Source organism: Lycorma delicatula, chromosome 2 (assembly GCF_047948215.1).
Source record: "Lycorma delicatula isolate Av1 chromosome 2, ASM4794821v1, whole genome shotgun sequence".
Taxonomy (NCBI): domain Eukaryota; kingdom Metazoa; phylum Arthropoda; class Insecta; order Hemiptera; family Fulgoridae; genus Lycorma; species Lycorma delicatula.
The window spans coordinates 103,023,162-103,046,913 of record NC_134456.1 but is presented as its reverse complement, the minus strand read 5'-3'; the positions used below and the strand labels follow the sequence as shown (position 1 = coordinate 103,046,913).

The following is a 23,752-nucleotide window of genomic DNA, read 5'->3' as shown; positions in this document are numbered from 1 at the left end:
TCAGCTTATTATAGATAATGAAATGGAAAGTGCCAATATTCGTACTACGAATTTCTATGCTTCTGTTCTCCCGAAGTAGGTCATTAATACGATTTTGCAAAACGTCACTGGAGACTTCTAACGATCTTCCGTTACGATTAAAATCGGTGATACTTGTTCTGCCCGATTTAAACTGTTCGATCCACTTATAAACAACTGCACGTAAATATTCTTTCTTCTATACTGTTTTAATATCTGCGAATCAATTTTGGCCGGTATTACACCTTTGAAAATAAAAATCTTATCACAACACGCTATGCTCCAACAGAACTCGTTCAAGCCGACTGTCATTTTGAAAAACCAAAGTGGTAATAATAATAATAATGGAAGTTTTTTCGTGTAGCTGATATTTTCTACGTCATGGTGCCAAATCAAACGCAGGACAGTTTCAGTTTATTCTATTGAATTTTTTTTTTTCACTGTTGCCATTTGACTCTTTAATTATTAAACTACCCTTGTATGTGAGGTGCATAGATTGGTAGACCCCCTTGTTGGACTACATGGAGGCAGTTCTAAAAGTATATTTAAATTTAGTTTAGCTTCATTACAAACATTTCTTCATTTTTAATTTAATTTCTTCATCAAAATCGGATAAACCGATTTTGATTAAATTTTGTACAGAGTGGTATATATAGAGCAAATTTGTAAGTAAAATTTTGGAATTAATATCTTCAGGTGGGAAATAGTATTTTGGGGTCAATTTTCCAAAAATGCTGCAATTATAACCCCACTTTTATTAAGCTCAGTTCATGCGTGCATGCTTATCTTAGCATTTAAAAAAAAATTTTATCCCAAAATTCCCTCCTTCCCCAAAAATCGAAAAAAGGTGTCTTTTTATTTAATGCATTTTCAAACAGTATCTTTATGTCTTCCTAGGCATAGTAGTAGAGCCAACAACCCCAAAAAAAATACTTTGATGGTAATACGCAGGGTGGAAGAGCCGATCAAAATTAAAAATATAGGTTTTTTTTATTTTGTTAAAAGATTTTTGTTTTATTTAAACTTTTAACATTATTAAAAATTTAAATAATAATTTTTTAATATATCCTATAATTACTATAAAATTTCATCATAAAACTATTGTTATTTTTTTTTCTGAATTTTTATGGGCATCGACTACTAAGGTCATTAGCCCTCGTCACAATCTTTAAAAGAAACTACTATCACCATCTGGATCGTCATATGTAAGGGTGTAAAGGGCCCTTACATTTTATTTAAAAGCACAAACTACACAAAACATTTAAGACATAAAAGACAAGGACAATCACAAACACTTACGGGGTGTAAAGGGCCCCGATATTAAAATTTGAGATAGGTTCTCAAAATTTATAAGGTTCTCACTATTGTTATTATTTTATTTTATTTATTAAATATTTAATTTAATATTATTTTATCATTAAGTTAAAAATATTAATAACTAATTTAATTTAATAAGTAATTAAATATTAATATTTATTTTAATTATTAATATTTATTTTTATTAATATTTATTTTAATTATTAATATTTATTTTAATATTAATATTTAACTTATTATTATTTATTTTATTTTATTATTATGTTTTTTTATTACTATAAAATTTCAACATATTTCACACCCATCGCAAAAAAAGAAATCTTCGGTAATTTTTTTTGGTAGTACATTTTTCAGTGGAATTTTTTTTTAGTTTCTTCCGTTTAATAAAGTAATTGTAGAAAAATATTTAAAAAAACATTTTGTGAAGTGATTTTTAAGATGGATAAGAAGAAAAAATTTTCAAACATCGATTTTTTGAACTTTTTAAATTTGTTTTTTGTTTATAATTATAATTTTACAATAAAACTTCATCATAAATTACCCCCACTCCCAAAAAGAAATCTTAGATAACTTTTTTCATGTATTTTCTTTCCCTATATAAGAATAAATAACCAGTTCCAGAAAAGTATTACAACTTTGTTGCCAGCTTTTCAATTATAAATAATTATTGCAGTCTGCACACATTTATCAGTACCCAATAGAATTTATACGAAAGTTTGTATTGCGAATTAGAAGCAATTAATGCGAAATTTTAAATTACACCGTTTATTAAATTTTAATTGATGAACTATTAGGGAAAGCATTATGTTGAATATAATTTTCATTAATCGGTAATAATTATTAATATAAACGATCATTAACGTTGTTATTACAAGAGACAGCGTAGAACAGCCAACTAGACTAGTTATCTAAGAGTAAAATCCTCCCTTCGCACTATTCACTGTTCTATGGAAAGCTGTTCAACCCTGTTTTATGATTCAGCACCGTAACGTTGTGCGGGTTACGTTACTGTGCAGATATTAATGTCATGATTAATGTATAAACTCCCTACTACCTCCCATAATATCCTGAACAGTTCAAATCTAACAATCTCTTCTCTCTTATATGTTTACACTGCTCATGTTCATTGAATAGATAGAACTTTAAGCTTAAACCCAAAAAGCTTTACTATTTTTATTTTTTCTATAGTTCTTTTTTTAAATATTTGTTGTATAATATGTATGTTTAATTTATTATTATTGTTATTATTATTATTATTATTATTATTATTCTCTTGGGCAAGCCCAGTAAAAAGCATCCTGGCCGGCCCAAAGGCAAGGCGCAGGAGCTATAACTATTGTTCTGACATGCGTTGTATATGGGAACATAAACTATTGAATACTATGGGTGAGATATATGAATGAAAGACAAAACACCAGACATGAAAATTTATGAGCTGGGAGATGTTAACGGCCATTGTCTCCCGCCTGTAGCTCTACCTGATCGTCCCCCTCAATAACAGGCGTCATCTTATCGCTCGAGCTTGTGACGTACCGACGGACCAAGCGGCATGTATCCAGCAATACAGCCTTCTGCATTGGTCGGAACAGATTTGCTGGTACTCCAATGGATCTTAATGAATCATGCAGAGAATGTGGAATCTCTCCCATCGCGCCCAAAACCACCAGGACTACCTTTACGTTCTCCCTGACTTGCTCTGCAACATCCCTATACTTCACTATTTTTTCCGTGTACTTCCTCACTATGTTGGTGGACAATGGGATTGTGACATCAGTCAGGAAGGTGATCTTCTCCTTCTTCTTGTTCAGAAAGATGTCTGGCATATTATGATCCACTGTCCTGTCCGTCAGAACAGTACGATCGTAGTACAGTTTATATCGATCGTCTTATTATTATTATTATTATTATTATTAGTATTAGTATTATTTTTATAAAATTTTAATTATATTTATTTGAAAAATTTGACAGAATATTTAAATTTCTATTTTGAAAATCCTATTTAAAATTTTTTTCTTACTATATTTTGTAACAAATATAAAATATTTTCTTTGAATTTGTTTTCTTAATTCTCTTAATAAAGTTCTGTATAATTTTACCATGATTACGTATTAAATATTCATTACACTTACTGACTAATCATACTCAGTATAACATGCAGTACATAAGTTCAAAGGTTATATCCGGTAGAGTTGTCAGTGAATTAATGAATTAATTTCATAGAATCTATCGCTTTACACCCATTAGTAACGTTCCCTTCAACTAGACTGCTTTCCCACCTTCCTCTCTCCTACGTAATATTCAGAAGCCAATCCTAATAACTCAGATACCGTCTGTACTCGTATTTGTTAGTATTTAAATGTACGTCAGAGCATAGGTACATGATAGCCGAAAAATAATTTTGGAAAAAAATATAAAATCTTTTTATGCTTTCTACCTTCCCAGCGAATAACTATAATAAAGGGGAAAGTGTGGTGATCCTTTCAAAAATGGCGTATCGGGTTTTTTTCTAAAACTTTCCGTTTTAGGGTCCAACTAGTTCATCTAGACCAAAAAAAACATATATCTATATTTGCGTAAGTATGGATGTGTCTTGTTTTCAACCTTGTATCTCAAGATTGACCAATCCGATTTTTTTTCAAATTTTGCTTAAATATTTCTATATAGGGGGCATTGATTATATTACTTTTTATCAAAATTCTTTTAGGGATGGGAGATGTCGCGAACAAACCAATTTCGATTTTCTTCAGAGGCACTTAGAAGAAACTTTAGCAAATTTGTTACTTAATTTATATACTGCATATAAAAATAATCAAAAAAGATTTTTTCAAAAATTCAATAATCCTCACCTTTTAAAATTGATTTTTTTTTCACTAACTACCTTCGGTTTAATATTTTAAAAATGTTTTTGGTATTTTGTACATCACTTATAAGACTATCAAAAAAAATCTAAAATTTTCCAAAATTATAAACTCTGGCTGGACCTTTTAACAGAAAAAGGATTTTTGTAACTTTTTGCCTTTTTTTGGGGGAAGTTAGATTTTCAATTAACCACTCTTTAATAAAGACATTTTTAGCTAAACTGTTCTCACAGAGTAAGGGAGCCAGCAAAATCAACAATTTTTTTTTTTTTTTGAAATGGAAGTATGTTTTTAAGTGGCAAATACCCTAAACATTCTTATCATCTTGTTTTTGGGGGATTTTAATGTCCTTGATAAGTCTATCTCTGGATGATCTGTTTGACAAGATTAGTCCTCTGACTAGATAGTTATTTTACCACGGAGAAAAAGTTTTTTTTGTTTGAGAAAAGAACTACTGATCACAGCAGTCGATGCTCGTAACCCCCAAAAAATTTCTTAACTAGCAAATAAAAAATTCTTCTTCTTCTTTTTCTGTATTTTGCGTAAATCGTGCTTTAAAAGAATTGCATTCATCCACTTTTGAAAAACTTCTGAACTTTAGTGTCGGAAACTAGAGTGCTAGTTGACTAACTGAACTAAATTCCATAAAATATATATATATGTGTAAACAGATATGTTCTCTTAAAATCTACTCAGTTAATCAACTGTTACTTAAATACGTTTTGTTTTATTTCTGTTAAATGGATTACTATAAATTCCGTTTGTAAATTGAATTTGTCATGTGATTATGTCACCATTTTATAAAATGTTGATCCAATCCTTTCACTCTAATTTTTTATAATATATTTTCACAAATTTTCTACCATATAGACAAAATTTCGCTACTATATAGACAACATCTTTTTTTTTTTGTTTTCGATAACCGCGAAAACTACTGAACTAATCATTAAGAAATTTTAACTTTTTTACGACCCCGGAATGTTTACCACAGTCAAACCTCACCAATCTCACTACTGTATAAATAAAAGTATGAAATAAATAAATAAACTACAACAGTTTTTTTTTTCAAATTTAAATTCAGCTCACCGAGTTAGTCTAGTGGTAAACTCATCGTCACAAAATCACTTAATTAACAGTTGATTTTTCGAAGCCAAAGTTCTGAGATTCGAATTCTAGTGAAAGTTATTTGCTTTTATACGGATTTGAGTACTAAACAGTAGATATCGGAGTACTTTGTGGTTGGGGTTTAATTAACTACAGAACTCAGGACTGGTCGGCCTGAGTATGTACAAGGCTACATTTCATTTACACGTCATACATATCATCCTCATCTTATTTCGCCAAGCAACCCACCGCTTATTGTTCGCTAGTCAACAGATTGCGACGTATACACTAGGAATATAAGTATAAAATTTAATGTTTTTGTCTATATCGGTTATCATTATCTACATCGATCGATATTTCAGTATCGATTTCTTCAAAAAGTTAATAGTTTGCTTGGCATTTCTCCCGCCATCAATCTATTCGGTCGCCCTAAAGCATAAGACCTAATGTCCGTGCCATAAACGGCAACTGAGCCTCGAACAGTTTAGCGACCAGCATCCTAACACAGCTCCTAGAGCTTACCTAACAGCGTAAGCGGACTAAGCGCGGTGCCATACACCACCGGCTTACGTATCCCAACCGCTCACTTGTCATATATTTGTTCAGAAAGTTATTGTGTGATTTACACAATGCAATGTGATTGTCTAATGTGGCGGTAGCCGGCAAGAACTCATCCTCACGCGAGCAAAGTAATATTCTGCAGATTTTTATAGACTGAACTAAGAAGTTACGTGACGGTGACCACAGACATAATTAGCATAGATCGGACTTTCAATTTGGTATTAATATTTTCATAACGCCTAGGTCGGCAAGGTCACAGATAGGAAGAGAATATTTTAGGACTACTAGAACTTATGATCATAGGCAACGTGAATTAACGCCAGAGCGTTCTCAAAGATTTGAATAGCAACTATACGTTCGGCTCAAAATTGAGTTCAACTTTCAAGAAATATATTAAGTTTCAAATCTGCTTTTGATTATCAGCCTGAAAATGACTATCTGAAATTGAAATGCGTAACATTGAAATAATTAACACGATTAAAATATGTAATCATTGCAGTACCAGAAAGTGGAATGATGTAACTCCTGATCTTTACTCTGCTGGGAGAAAAATAGTTCTAAAACTTTAATATCCTCCTGATTCCATTAAAAATTTAATTTTACGATCATATATTTTATCTAAACATCTTATATCCGGTAATTTGTGAATACCGATAACTCTGAGTAACAGCCCAAACTTTTCTAATTATTAAAAAACTATTTCCAATTTTCGAAGTTCTATGCGCATAAAGCGCGGGCGAAGCCACGACGGGGCATCCTAGTTTTGGAATAAAAAGCGGTTAATACATAAAACTTAAATTACATTAATGATTTCTATTAATTTTCAATGATCAAAAATCTATTTTTTTAATTTACACAATTAATTTAGATGAAGAGTGTTCATTTTTTATCATGTTCAAAAAATCTTGAGAAATATGTGAAAATCTAAGTATTTATAAAAAAAAGTTAGGTAACTCTTTGCGATTGTAGAAAACTTTTCATTTTTATATAAATAAAATGATAGATGATACTTGTTTTCTGATACGGGATTCAAATAACTTAAACTTATAAATAATTAAAATACCTTTCTAATAAAAGAAGTCCTATTAAATTATTATTTTTTATCAACTATGAAACAAGTTTGAAAATAACTTTGTATCTTCCTATTTTATTAATAAAATTTAAAAAATAAATTTATTAAATCTAAGTTATCTATTTAAAGAAAGAAGGAGATGCTGTTTTTATTAAAAAATTAAATTAATAAGGGGTTTTTTACAGAAATTTTACGGGTTTTTACTGAAAATAAATATACTGATAAAATTCATAAATTTTTTTTAACACAAGCTAAGATAGTCTGTTTCATTTTAATCAATATAACTTTACTTTTAAATCATATTTGACGCAATGATCAGACGTATTTTCAAGTTCAAAACTAGCTAAAAACTCATAACTACCTCATAATATTTTTACGTCCGAGATCAGTTTCTTGCTGATAGTGTTATACAAAATTTAAAGAAATATAAAATAAGAAAATAATAACGGTAAAGTTTATTAGATTCCTCATAAAACACTTCGAACTAATATTTTGCAACGATGCAGTACAATAAAGAGAATAAAAAAGACCGAATCTGAAAGTATTTGTAGCGGAAGATTTTACAAAGATGGATAGTAAAATACAGTGCGCCTCGGCTATTATTCACCAGTAGGCCTCTACGGCCGGCCATAAACTGTAACATATGTACCGCAGCAGCCCTTTCCTAACTCTCTTACCATGCGTCACAGAATCTATATTCCGCTCTCCGTCCTTTGCCATCTCAATATGCAGACAGCAACAGCGGAATAAAGAAATGTGAAACATACTTCGCCTGTTTTCATATAAGTCTTCTGTTTGACCCCTTTCAAGTCTTTGCGCAACTCTTTCTTCATAAAACGTTTTTTACTAGTTTAACCCTTTTTACCTTTTTTTAACAGAAAGGAATACAATTATTATTTAATTTTGAACCGATATCATTCGTTATTATTCGGTTACTTTTAAATTACCGAAACATTAAATCGGCTTTAATAGAGCAGAGTATTTTTCACGACCATAAAATATTTTTTTAAATTAATCAATAAAAAAATTAATTAGTCAATTAACATAATCCGACATTAAAATAAAGGAAACGTAAACTGAAACTTTGTTAAGTGCCACAAACTTGTAATAGTTCTAAGCGACCTGATACGAGTGACAGTTTGCTCCCGTGAATTATATAATCATTCCCAGAATAAAAAGATCCTATGCCAGGCTTATTTGATGGATGCGGGAGTGAAGTGGTTTACCGTCGTTGCCTTCTTCACCGAGACAAATATAAAATTTTATATTAGTATGCCAAGCCTAACGAAATTTAAGTGATATTTCAGTTATCACGTTTATTAACACAAGTCACGAGAATTTTTGTGTATTTTCTCAGTAAAAATAGTCGTATCATAGCAGCTTTACTACGTTGCAAATATTTTTCTCTTCTAGAAGTTTCAAAAACTTAAAGTTTGACACAGCGGGAAAATTAAAGTTTTATTTATTAGTAGCAAAATGTATAAGTTTTACATGATTATTTCGCAGAATAAAAAGTTTTTTTTTTATAATTTAAATGTTTTAATGCTAAAATCATATCTTTTGTAAGTAAATAAATAAGTAAATAATATGGTTTGTTTCGATTGCTTAAAAATATGGTGATGTTTAAGATAATAAAAGTAAATAGTTATCTATCTTAATTTACTAAACTGAGTACATCTTATCAGGCTTCTTCTACTTTTTCCTGTTTTAGCCTCCGGTAATTACCGTTCAGATAATACTTCAGAGGATGATTGAGGATGATATGTATGAGTGTAAATGAAGTGTAGTCTTGTATCGTCTCAGTAGTCTTGTAGTCTCAGTTCGACTATTCCTGAAATGTGTGGTTAATTGAAACCCAACCACCAAAGAACACCGGTATCCACGATCTAGTATTCAAATCCGTGTAAAAATAACTTTACTAGGACTTGAACGCTGGAACTCTCGACTTCCAAATCAGCTGATTTGGGAAGACGCGTTCACCACTAGACCAACCCGGTGGGTTACATCTTAGTCTGTCTAAGCTATTTGTAACCTATAGTGGCAGAATTTCTAAGGTTTATTCTAGCTGTGAATTCTGACTCACCTCGATCAGTACAATAGAGCATTATAAATATCATACATAATAAATACATTATATAATAAATACATAAATATATACATTAAGCATTGAGCATGAGCATTATAAATCAATTATTTCATTTCTATCTATTTCTGATTGGTTTATCGTATTTGACAATCACGGTAACAAAAATTTGCTTACCCTGCTATAGACACTTAATATTAACAAATACAATTATTTTAACTAATATTTATGTTAATAAAAACGTATTTATATTTCCGTATAAACATTTTCACACACCCCAACAAGCATTGCAATAGGAAATAGATTCTACTATATCTCAGTGAAGCCGATTTCTATGGCGGAATGGTAGCGCCTCTGCCTTTCATCCGGAGGTTCCCGGATTGAGTACCGGTCAGGCACGGCATTCTTTTACAAGCTATAAAAAATGAATTTATATTATTATCCTCAATCGATAGCTGTTATAGGGTGCTAGCCAAAATAAATAGAGGGGCCAACTCCAGTTGAACTACCTCAAATCGATAGACATTCAATTTATTTATATATTGTGCCGAGTAAACAGATCATACATATTAATCGTCTCAAAAAATATCTCTGTGAATAATTAAACATCCTACCTTTTAATAAATAATTAGATCCTAAAACATTACTAAATAAAATAAGTATTTTTTATAAAATTACTTTCTTTTAAATAATAAACATTTAGTTACTATAAAATAGATCTGTCGAAATGACAGTCCATTTTTAAAATAGTTACAAGGTAAAAACGCCCTTACGCGTTTGCTAGGTCATGAGAACAGGAAGAATTACCAAGAACTTATGTATCGAGCGGGTTGAGAGGTTTCAAGTCCTGTCAAGTCCCAGTAAAGGCTATACGGATTTGAATACTAGATCGTGGATACCGGTGTTCTTTGGTGGTTGGGTTTCAATTAACCACACATATCAGGAATGGTCGAACTGAGACTGTGCAAGACTACATTTCATTTACACTCATACGTATCATCCTCATTCATCGTCTGAAGTAATACTTGAATGGTAATTACCGGAGGCTAAACAGGAAAAAGAAAGGGTTGAGAGGTTTAATTGTTTGAGCTTTGTAGTGATATAAAAAAATTGGAAATTATATTCTCGCTTATCAGTCATATTACTTCAACCCTATCTCCGTTTATAATCCTAAGGTCCGTTTGTAAAGTATAAAAATACTAGCTTTACCCCCCTCGCTTCGCTGTGGTACTTTGTGGTTGCACGGATGATAAATGAGAAACAAAACAAAGCATACGTTTCATAGAAGTTTAATTTTGCAATACTTGTGGATATACAATATTTTTTTTGTTTTCCCACTGTCTGCGTAGATATAAAGGCTATCTGGTTTGCCACTCGGGAACACGCAACATACAGTTGCCCATGTGAGAAGCAATCCGCATCTAAATCTAAACCACACAATTCTAAAGATTGACCTTAAGCTTTATTGATTGTGATTGCAAATGCCAATCGAATTGGGAATTGCAATATTTTAAATTAAAATGGTGTTTCGGTCGGGATTATGGGTATTCGAGGAATGAGGAAATCTTCACCTTTGAAAGGCCCCGTTAAAATCGTTGCTTCCACTACGTTATTCATCAATTTCTTAACTGCAAGTCGCGTGCCGTTGCAGAGTTTTGGCTGATTAATATTCCGCAACAGGATAAGTGTCATTTTTTGATCGAATCGTTGCTAGAATCATTCTAATGAGGAATGTTTTCCCAGTTCCTCCTGGCGCATCCAAGAAGAACGTCCCCCCCAACTCCGTCATTTATCATTTGCATTATGCGATCATAAATGCCTTTCTGTTCACGCGTTAATTTGGGAATGTTTGATTGGACATATGACTGAAGATCACCAATGTTGTAACTCTGTTCACGGCGTAAATCCACATCAAATGAAGCAATCGCAGCTCGGGTGGGTGCTTGCATTCCCAATTGACTAAGAACTTTATTTACAATAGCTAAGCACTTGTCTTCAATATTTATCAATGCTTCGTTGTAAATGCCTTGTGTAAATTCCATGGTCATATTGGTATTTTCTAGGCGTACTCTATGCAAAATATCCTCAGCCATATGGGATCGATATCTTTCCCATAACTCTGTGGGAGATGAAGGGAAGCAAACGGTCAATATAATTTCGAATAATGCGCGAATTTGGTTTGGATGTGCAGTGTTGCACGCGTCATTAATACGAATATCCCACTGTTGATAGTTTTCTAATAAATTCAGAGCTTGGTGAAAGACACAGCTCAATCACGACACGATCACACAAAAGTACCTCGATTAAAGTGAATATCTAATTCAAATTGTATAATAATCTGAATCAGATGCAAGTGGATACGTTTTTTTTTTTTTTTTGTTAATAAACAATGTAATTGGGAACAGGTATTGTTTCACATGTGACTGCGGTTGTCGTTAGCTAGTATGGCGAGTGTTCCCCTCGCTTCCGGTAGATGGCGCAGTCACTGGTACACAGCTGACCGTTAAAAAAAACTGTTTTCTCGCGGTCGCGGGTATGTGAGTGATGCGAAAAATAGATAAAAACAATCCTTGGTGCGGGTTATATATCGTGCTAAAATTTAAGCTCAATCGGTGCAGAAAATTTTGAGTTTTTGAAAGATATACAAACGAACTTAACATTTTTATATATAAAGATTTGTGGGCTGCGAAAAAAGCCCTTAAGTCGTGTGAAAAAAACACATCATTTTAAATGCTTACAAAAGCAGAGTAATGCTTATAAATTACAGAATAATCAAACGGCGTTGATTTCAGATGTTAACGTAAGTAGAAGTTGTGCTGCTTCAGTGTACAACGTGATTCTCGAGTATGAATCTACTAATGAATTACGGTCTCCAAAGAAAACAAAACCCCGCAGGTCAATTGAGAAAAAGGTGAGATTTTGATAAAAACGCTAATCGTAAAAAAATTATACGAATTTGAATTATTTAGAAATAGTTTAGCGGTGTATTATGTCCTTTGGAAGAGAATTCGGTTATTGTCTTCGACAACGCTTCTTATCATTAAACGAAAAGAATTCCAGCCGTGTTATAGAAAAACAATGATATCAAAATGTGGCTTAGTTCAAAAGGAATAATTTTTGAAGAGGTTTAAGTTAATGTTAAATCATTTCAAAGGGTTTCGCGTATTAAAAGTAATTGTAGTCCGTATAAAATTGGTTTGACACACAACGCCATATCGGTAAGTCGTGTTTTTATTCGGCTCCTAACGAATATGTTTGCCGGCCTCCGTGGCGCGAGTGGTAACGTCTCGGACTTTAATCCGGTGGTTCCGAGTTGGAATCCCGGTCAGGCATGGCATTTTCATACGCTATATATCATTCATATCATCATCTCAAGCAATGCATAACGGTGGTTTCGGAGGTTAGAAGAAACAAAAAAAAACGATTACTTAGTTGTGTGGTTTTAGTATTACTATTTGTGAATTTTGTTCTTTGCTTTTACATAGCAAAGAATGCTAAATGACCGATTGTTTGGCCATATATATGTAAAAAAATAACGTAACAAAGGATTTTTTGGTCATTATGTAGGGATATTATTTTCTGGGTTTGGTTATTTCGACTTTTTTTGTTTGCATAGTCTTAAGTCTATCTGGGCTATAAGAAAGTTGGGTGTTTTAATTTATTTACTGTAAGTCATCCTTCTTGGTGGCTTTTCTTTTTGTTTTGGTGTTTTTTTTTTTTAATAAAATACAGATGTTTTAGCTGTTAAATATAATTCAAAGAAATTTGTTACTTAATCAGTTGTGATTTTGTTTACATTGGCAACGGTCATACGGGCTCTTTGTGATTGGTCGTTGTGTTTGACAGCGGCCATCTTGCATTGATCTGATTGGTTTTCCTTTGTTTACATTTCCATCTGATTTATTAGCCTCTTATTTATTAAAAAACTGTACAAATTAAAAATAGTTAGATAGATTTATTAAAAATAGATGAAAACAATCTTTGATCCGGGTTATATATCATGCTAAAATTTGAGCTCAATCGGTGCAGAACATTTTGAGGTTTTGAAGCCGTACACAAACGAACTTAACATTTTTATATATATAGATTTTAATTCAACAGCATTTTAAAACAAAAAATCATTCAACATGATTTTAAAATTTATTCATGTTGTACACTAAAAGATTTATATAGATTTTGTGAAAGTCTTATCAGAATTTATGAGAAGGTTTTGTGTGCCTTTCAGATAAACTGTTGAATAATCTTTAAATTATAATTTACCAGAAAGATTATTAAAAAATGAAACTCATTCCTTCAGTGGGTAACATGAAACATCCTCAACTCTTTTACTGGTATTTTTGTTTCTAGAACGCTATTTCGGACTGTTCTAGAATATTTTTATTCTTTGCATTAAAACTCATTTATATTACCTTATATTATCTAATGTCGGTGCAATAAAACTAAGATATAGTAAATTACTAATTTAATTAATTGATTTTTTCCTGTTCCTTTAACACTTTGTGTAGCATAACTTTGATTATAATCGAACGATGGTTATATTCGATTGAAAGTGAAAACGAAATTTTAAAACGGATTTAGCTATAAAACAGTAGTAATTTATAAATGACTAACTGTAACCTGAGAAGGGAAATAAAAATGAGGTAAAAGATTAATTTTTGTTTAAAATTCCGTGAAGTTTATCAACAGATTAGTTTTTTTTGGTTTAATTTCACTTAAGGCATAATAGCCATATTTTAGGCTTTAAATATTTTTATATTTAAGTAAATGCAGTGTAAGGAACTAAGTTTCTCGAAAATCTTGGATGGAAAACTTTCTTTGAGGAAAATACACAAGGAAAACCTACATAATAGGATTTTCAACTTAACTTTGTAGCTTAACATTTCTTCATTAAATTGAATAATGTTTGTAAGGAAAATTTCATGTAGAGATGTTAAAAAATATTTTAAAAGTTTATTTGAATCAATTTATTTCATTGATAAATGTTTAAATCGATCTATTTTTTGTATTTTTTAATTTAGAATTTTATATCTCACAGCAGCATTAAGTTGATTTAAAGAACTGTAATTGATCTCTTCCAGCATTAGGATAAACCTCTAGTGTATTAAATCCACTACAACAAAAGTATAAATAATTTAGATAATACGAATTTTATTAGGTTATTATCTTACTATAAATATTCAGGCAATCATCTACAAAACCCATATGCGACTCCCTCCGCGAAGGGAGTGCAATGAACTCTCGACAAAACTAGGGCTCCATCAAACGCATTCCTGCTAGACCGAAAGGTCTGTGGACGGGCTGAATGGAAATCGCGTTGAGGAAAAGGAAGAACAAATATTTTTTTAATCTTCCAAGAAATAATAATCCTTATATTCAGAGTAAAAATATTTTTCACAAACACATCTACAAAAGATTTGATTACAATCTCTGCAATAATTCGGGAGATAAAACATGCCCTAACATCAATGCGTTCCGTCAGTTATTAACCAGTAATCCGTTCTAAAAATGTAATTAAAACAGGACCAAATCGCAATACATATTTTTTGACCTAATATCTCAAACAAAGATATTAGTTTTGCTTGTATCACAGGATAAAATAGTTCATTAAAAGAATTTTTTAATCTTGAAGTTAGACTTAGGATAAAATTATTTATTCTTGTTTATTTTAAACTGCGTTGGTCTTTTTAAATAATTTGTTTGTGATTTATCTGATAAATTGTTTAAATTTTAAAATGCATTCAAGTAATTTTCAATTAATTTAACTGTAACATAGAAATTTAAAAAAGGTAGTCTACGAATATATTTTTAGTTCCTTATGTAAGAGAAAAATGAATGTAATACTCTAAATAAAGATAAATATTAATATTTACAGACAATCCTTCTTTCCTTGTTACGTAAACTAATCACATAAACTACCAAACTGAAGTTATATTTAATAAACTATTTAAAAATAATAGATAAACAAAAAATATATATATATCAACAATAATTATCGTACTTTAAAATAAAGCGAGGTGTTTGAAGTGTGATTTGAGATTATACAGTGACTAGTCATAATGCGTGATTCTAATTTAGTCGAGAATAATATGGTTTTATTATTGGTGAAAGTGATAATATTTGTAATAATGTTAATGATGATGATAATGATGAACACAGAAGTTGAATGCTGCTATGTATTCCCTGCAGACTCTGTAGATCCGTGTCTGGAGAAACAATGTCCGCCGGGTGCAAAGTGCGTAGTCAAGCCGACGGGCGAACCATCCTGTGTCTGCCCTCAACATTGCCCCCAGTACGGTGATCATGCTGCTTCTAGGCCTCTTTGTGCCTCTGATAACCGCGACTATAGAGACCTTTGTCACATGAGAAAAGCTGCCTGCACACAAGGAAAAGAAATCAGCTTAAAACTTCACGGCGCTTGCGGTAAGTATTATCGTTTATTAAATTAATCTCTTTTAATAATTAAAAAATAGAACCTCTATTGTACCACTCCTTTCTCTTTACAGACAGGTGTGTTACGCTAAGCTTTTGAATACTCATAATATTTTTATCAATTAAGAATGTTAAAGATCAAAGCGAAACTCGTCAATTCATAAAAACTTGTTGAAAGCTACAGTCAAAATTTTATCTGTTAAGTTTGTATTTTATTTTAAATGTTTAAATTAAAAATTTTTTTAAAATATAAATTGAGTTTCCTTTTTTACAAGACTGTCCAAAAGGCGTGTAATGTATTTAGGGTTTATTTATGTATGTTTGTTCCATTGTAGCACTTCAACAGCTGAACCGATTTCGATGTATGACCCCGCGTTGGAATACTTACGATCCCGGGAGTGTCATAGGTTATATAAATATGTATGTATATATATATACTCGTATATATGTAGCAGTGGAGATTTTCCGGTTGAAGCACAAACTTTAATGAATTGAATTAATGAACTGTGAACTATGTGTCTCTATAATTGTGAGTTTGATTTGAACTGAATTAATTGAATGAATAATATTACAAAAATAATAGAATTACATTTACGTTAAATAAAATTAAAAAAATTCTTAAATAAATTTAAAAAATCTTTGTTTAATAATTATTCATTTCCAGAGGGGACTGCGTGTGAGACTATAATGGTGAGGCGATACGAGCACTTCTTGCGAGGCTTGACCAATCGTCACCATCAATTGGTAACAAACGGGTCGCCCCTGGGGTGCTGTTTTGGGAGCTGCAATGGGATGCTCTTATAATATCTCTGCAAACAATCGTCCGATTTTAAAAATTCAAATGGAGTATTCGCTAGTATAATACAAAATCACGATGGGACCAAACCAGAACAAAAAGAGCAATGTTTTATCGGCAGTCGTGTTCTCTAATTTTTAATAGTTATCTCTTGTTTATTGTTTTTTTTTGTTTAATACTGTGAATCGAGCATACCTCTAATTTTACAAAAAAATTGATTCAAATTGTTGATCCTTATAAATGTTCTTTTACAGTAATTTTAGTATGTTATTTATGTATTCTATGAAATCGTTAACATTTGTTAAATCCTTTTTTAAAATAAATATAGCATATTCTACACGAAGTCGTGGTGAAATCGTAAAGAATCAATATTATAATTATACCGTAGTCTTTTTATTATTCAGTAAGACTTGCTCCTCAAAAATTCTACATGTTTTATTATATACGTATATATACAGAATTTTGGAAGGCATTAGCCAGACTTAAGAAAAAATAATCTTAAGACTTAAGACTTAAAAATAATCTTCATATCGGCAAAAGCTTCATTTTCAATCTCCACCACTGTTTTTTTTTCAATAGAAATTTATATCTAAAAAATTGATTGACATATTTTAATGAAATATGGGTACATATATCAAAACTTATTTTCTAAATAAAAAATAAGTTTGAAAATTCAAAAATGCCGGCATTTAAATTGTTTAATCACTAATATAATATTTTTGTAAATATTAGTTTCATCTGTCTATTTTTTATTAAATAAAATATTAATTCATTTATTGTAATTTAAATGTAATCTCATTTGTTAAAATCGGTTAATAAACAACTGAGATATAACTGAAATTGTTAAAAGGGATAGGAAGAATTGTGCTCTAAGATAATTCTGTTTGTTTTAACTAATAATAAAAGTTGTTTTTAATCCAATTATTAAAAAAGGTTTTTTAAATTGTTTGTGTACAACCACTGGATAAAATTTTAAGCAATTATTTTATTTTTTTTTTAATTTGGAATTCAACCAAATTTTTTCCTGGGCAATTCGAAAATAAATAACAAATTCAGAACACCTTTTTTAGAAAATAGTAAAAAATACTTATTTGCATCAACTTGCTCTAAATTATATATATACATAATAAAAAATAGCATAATAACAAGACTGAAAATAATATATTATCTACTTTTTTATTATGTTGTTATTAGAAAAGTGAGATACGAGTTCGGTTATCGAAAGAGAAATTTATGGATGAAATATTAATTCGTTAAAATGCAGGAAAAGTATGGAATGTATTGTTAGAAAGCAAAATGATTTATTCCTCTATCAATCAAAGTGAAATTTGATGTATAATATTAAAATATCCATCTTTTATGAAATGAAAGCCTTCATTGTACTTATTATGTTCCATTTTTTATATTCCTAAATAATCTTATACAAATTTTTATTCTTTTTCTTTGGCGTTATTATTTAGGTAACTTACTTAAAAAACTAAAACGCATTATGAATTTTAATCGACATGTATTTTAAATTTTAAATATCTCTGGTATAAATTCTAAATGAAATAAGACATATTAAATTAATAAAATACAAATTGTATATATTAATTAATAACGTATATTATTTGGTGTTCGTGATAATTTATTTTTAACAACTAATCTATTTTTTTTTTTACATAGCAAACTGTGTAATTTTTTTTAGAAGTTTTTGGGCATTGACTATTGTGGTTATTAGCCTCTTTCACGTCAAAATAGAAAAAAAATTTCTTTCCCTTTCCCAGTGAAACACAAGCAACATAGTCAGCTATTAAAAAATATAAATATTTTTATCCAAACTTTGTCAATTCTATTAAAACAACTACAAAATCATATAATTATTAAAAACTCGTCCTATCATTAAATTCGTTAAAATCTCGTAAGACTTTTCACATTATTTCCTATCGCCTAGATTTGCCCTTATGAAAACCCCTTCTTTCTTCTTTTTTCCATCTTCCTGAAGGCCTCAGTGTCGAATTTCAAGGTTCTAAGGTCTTGGAGATAGAATCTTTTGACCCATCCTTACGAAGGATGTCTTGCTGCTGGTTTCTGATACTAGCTTAGATGGTCAGCAGTGCATCTTAGTCAAGATTCGATGCAGTCTCTGCTAATGCATGTGGGCAGCTGAAGTGCTCGCCCTCTCATTTAATGGCATCCCCATTTTTAGAGGTTTCTATCTTTGGTTTTTCAAGATCCTATTCTTCTAGCATCTTTACCTTAGGATTTACATTTCCCTAAGAGGCGGATCTTCTGTATTTAAACTTATACTATATTTACATCCCTCTCAGACTTCTTTGACGGTTTGGGTTCCTTTACCCAAACCGTTTACTTTATTCCTTTACCTTTTGAGTGGCCGAAAGCTCATTCCTAAGTTCTTTAACAATCTTTGATTTAGAGACATGGTTTCTTTTTCAGTGCTTCTGGACTACTTCTCACGATGGTCGACTCTTCAATTTTTTGTTGATTATACGTTCCATACCATACTAACCAGAGCTGGTGCCAGTTGAGAAACTACTTCATCTGGTTTAAATGGAGCTGCAGTAACCTGTGTATAGGATGCAATCTTTGGAGTTCTGCCTTGCACGATCTTCCTTGCTTTATAGTAGCTAACTTTTTGTATTGTTTTAACCTCTTGAACAGCTACTTCTTGCTTATAGATAGGGCAATAGAATCGGGATAGAGAGAAATACATCCAATCTATGGAATCCAGTCTTTATTTTCTCTGGACACTTTGGTTTGTCAGAAGTTAATCCTTGCGACGCGGAGGTTGTAATTTCTCCATTGCGTCGAGTGTTCAGTCGCCGCAAGTAAACACGCTACAATTTCTTGATTAAATAGCTCCTCGACTATTTCTTCCTCCGTGCAGTTTAGCAGTTCCCTGCACACAACTTCTTTTGAGGTATTTAACGTTCTATGCGGAGAGACCCAATGTCCATGACTCCCATTTTTGTCGCTTATTCTACCGAGAACAAGGACATGTCACCACGGACACTACATGCGTCTTTACGAAAGTGACGTTGTTGTTTGGCGTTACAACCAACGTACTTGACGGTCGAGGTCAGCTTCGTGACTATCATACGTTATCTGTGTGGTTAGGCGTTCGAACTATGAAGTGTTCTTGTTGTCACCGTAAATCGGGTATGGGTCCTAATACAATAATCGACTGGATTAATTTCATTAGAGAAGAATGTGTCGACTATTTTGGTACTGCACAAACAAAATAAAATTTCGGAAAATGGTCGTTGAAATCGATGAGAGCTGTTCTTGAGGCTCAAAATCATGTTGATCGCGTCTACTCACAACTACGAGTTTTCAGAGTCATTTGTTATGAAAACTTTGAGTTTTCGTTCTAAAAGTTGCTGACAGATCAACCCTGCTGAATCCTATTAATGTAGGGAATTTGTTGTACTCGAATTCCTAGGGTGCGTACAAATCCATGCACTGCCTAAGGGTTCTACCCTTATGATTCACCACCATTATCAAGGGTTATGCTGATGATTCACCATTATACTGTGAATCATCAACACCATTTCGTAGATCCTCACTTTGGTGCTCCTACTCAAATCATAGAACGCTTGTAGAGGTCACGGAATGTTGAAACAAAGAGCACAGGAAAGCTGCCAGGCACCACTTGGAATCCTACATCACCGAATTCATTTGGCGTCACATGATAAAGAACGAGAACCCATTCCAGAAATATTCAATACAGTAAGAGACATCTGGTCACCAGAAGTCGCCATGTAGCAGTCAGTAAATAAATTTTCCGTGATATATAAATGGAAATAATGCAGTAGCACGTAAGTTAACAACGAATAAAAAAATTCGTTCGAAAAAGCCACCGATTTGAAACGAACAAGTTGTGTCGTTGGTATTCGATAAAAGTACCATTCAAACAGAGGTGGTCAGAAAATCTAAAATTACTCTTAAAGTAGTTTTCTGACCTGAGCATTATCTGACATATTCTGATCGATTTTTATTCAAGCCTAATGAATAAAAACATTTGAAAAAACCGAAATACATAAGTTTTTTTTAATATTTAGACATTTTAATTATGATACTACCAAAAACCAAATTAATTTAAATAATAATGTTTAGTTATAATTTTATTTTAATTATAATACTGAAAATTTAAAGAATATTCTTGATAGAACTTTTAGTTTTACCTACCCACCGAATTTTTATTTATTAGACTGATGATGTTTACTTTCTAACAGCCAATTTTCAATAAATTTTTAATTGATGAATATAAAAATAACAACCAGTATCATTGTTTATTTTGATTATCGATTTTATTTTATACAATTTATGATTTTTTCATTAATAAATAATTTAAATTTAAGTTAACACGTTCCTCTTTTTAGACGTTAACTTTAATTTTCTTAAATTTATTTAGAGATAAATATGAATGCTTATAGTTTTAATTACAAATACATACAACTAAATTAATAACTGATTATATAAGGCTATTATATAAGATTTTTGAATAAGTTCACCAGAGAACTTCCGTCAGATTGGTTTCGTTTAGGTTGTAGCTTCTCAAAAAAAAATAATAAAAAAAAACTAAAAAAAAAAAAAAGGTTGTAGTTTCTCAACCAATCGGGTTGGTTTAGTGGTGAACGCGTCTTCCCAAATCAGCTGATTTGGAAGTCGAAAGTTTCAGTGTTCAAGTCCCAGTAAAGGCAGTTACTTTTATACGGATTTGAATACTAGATCGTTGATACTGGTGTTCTTTGATGGTTGGGTTTCAATTAACCACACATCTCAGGAATGGTCGAACTGAGACTGTATAAGACTACACTTCATTTGCACTCATACATATCATCCTCATTCATTCTCTGAAATTAATACCTGAACGGTAATTCCCGAAGGCTAAAAAGGAAAAAGAAAAAGGTTTTAGTTTTTCAAGAAAAATTTATATGATTAAAAACGTTATAAATTTATCATATGTGCTATTAGATATTAAAAATATAAAGTGTATAAAGAATCGTTTTATGTTTTTAGGGTTCGAGCTTGAAAAAATTAAAGAAAAGCTTGTTAAACTTTGTACTTGTTTGAGGAAAAAATAAAATAACTTACAAATAAACATTTTAATCTTCTTAACCCTAACCTATATAATTACTGTCGTTGTTATTGTTATATTATATGTTTGTTGGAATATCTCTGCGCTTACTAAGTGCCACATAATTCCGATTTTCATCTTTCGAAGGCATCTTTCTTCGGATTCAAAAATAAATAATTGATATTTACTTAGTTGAAATAAATATTTCAATTTATTTAAAAGCAGAAGATTTTTTGATTTTATCATGTACCTACAAGTGTCATTTTCCATAGTAATTACCCTCCGATCTGTTTTTTTATTCTTATTTACTTAAATTAATTTTGATATTTCCCATAGCAAATTACTTATAACAAGTCATTAGACCTAATAAATTACCAGGTTTAGTAAAGTCAAACATTATGAGAATTGAACCTTTGACCATGAAATGACGGTAAATCAGAGAGTAGTTCCCTGGAAAGTTTGTTGATATGCTTGAACGTAATAGCATGTTTGTACTGATTTTTAAATTTAACAATTATTATTTACTACAGAATTATTAATTAATTATTTAGAGCTGTTATTCCCAAGATAATAGTCTATCTTCGATGAAAGATAGTTCGTGAAAAAAAATATATATTACTTATTAGGAAACTATAAAATATTTGTTTAATAAACCATTTCAGAGTTTTATTAATAGCTTGCACTTTTGAACTAGTAATACATTTTATAAGTAACTTATAAAAGTAGATTTGCGCGATATAGGGTCAAGTCCAATGTAAATTATTATTTTGGTACGCGACTAGAATGTATTTGTTGTTTCTATTGTGTTACTTTATCTTTTTACAGTCCGAACTATACGTTTATTACTCGTACATTACTTCATTCGTGAGTTAATTCACTCATAAATTTTTTAATTTGTTTAAAACATTTACAGAAAGAGTTACCTAATTTCATCGATTTAAACTAAGGCTAGGACAACGTGGTTAAATTTTATGTGCATAAAATGCATTGGAAGTATCGCTAATGATTTTCAGTGCTAAGCAACAAAGTTATTGATATTATGACTTATTTTAACTACTAAGATTGTTAGACTAAAAGAAATTGAATCATATATATATGATATTCATTAATTAAGAAAACAGAGACAACAAAAAAAAGTATTGGTATAAAATATTATAAGCAGTTTTGATAATAAAAATAGAATCTTTCAATTTATCATCTACATTTTTCATAGATGACACATGATTCTATTTTGGAGAGTTGTAAGGAAATAAAAAGAACAATATCTAGAGTGTAGAGAGCCTTTGGTTTACCACAAAGGATCATTACATACACAAGAAATGTAAACGTCTACTTCCTACAGATATGAAATTAACATCCCGTTTAAAAAAAATCTAGATCATTATCAATCCTATACTAGATCGTAAAAAATATATTTCCAGGGAAAAAATAAATTATTTTTTACGTAATTGACACATAGTGCTTAGACAATTTTATTATCCTAGAGCTGTGACATAAATTACAATATTAGTAGTATTGATGAAGACTAAATAGACGAAGTTGAAAAAATTTTGAGGCGATTACAATCGCCCTTTTATAAAATTTATCCTTGGTTTTTGGTCTTTAATATCTAAAAAAAAAAAAAAAAAATATTATTTTTTTTTTATAATACTCTTACATTTTTAACATTAATAGTTAATTAATTAACCGTGTTCGGCTAAACCAAATACGGTTTTTAAGCACATATTCTTAAAAACCGTAAACCATATTCTTCAATGTGATAAAGTGTAGAATTAGATTATTATCCTGCTTCCAGCAATTCTATTTGATTCATTTTTTTCGGTTCATTTATTTTACAAAAAACTTTAACTATAGCCTTGAAAAGGTTCAGAAAATTCTTTTCTGGAGCAGCACCCCCACTAAATTTAGCTACGAGCCGCCACTGGTCCAGACCTTCCATAATTAATTACGAGTAACAATTAATTCCACTTTAATTTCCTGGTGAATATAATTAGAATAGTTAGCTATATTAAAAGGGAAAGTAGGGTGATCATATCAAATATAGAGTATCTGATTTCTTGCAAAACTTTACTTTTTAAGGTCTAGTTAATTCATCTAGAATAAACAAAAAATATATATATGTATGTACGTATGTGTATCGAATTGCTTTTAATCTTACATTTCAGGATTGACCAAACCGTTTTTTAGCAAATTTACTTCAATTATTTCTATATATGAATTATTGGTCATATTAAATTTTTCTTTCAAAATTCATTAACGGGGTAGGAAGATCGTGAGAAACCAAATTTCGATTTTCTTCAGAAATATTTTAGAGAAAAGTTTAATTAAACAAATTTGTTACTTACAATACATATATAAATAATCCAAAAAAGAGTGTTAAAAAATCAACACTCCCTCTTAAAATTAAATTATATGTTTTTTTATTCTTTTTTTC

At 30.7% G+C, this 23,752-nt stretch overlaps 1 protein-coding gene across 3 annotated transcripts in view; it reads left to right on the top strand.

Moving 5' to 3' along the window:
- The window catches only part of LOC142319063 (agrin-like), a 968,658-nt gene that overhangs the window by 860,621 nt on the left and 84,285 nt on the right, over window positions 1-23,752 (top strand). For all 3 annotated transcript variants that reach the window (XM_075355916.1, XM_075355919.1, XM_075355917.1), the window contains exon 5: window positions 15,200-15,433. In XM_075355916.1, coding sequence (XP_075212031.1) covers window positions 15,200-15,433 — 234 coding nt within the window. The remainder of the gene's footprint in view (window positions 1-15,199; window positions 15,434-23,752) is intronic.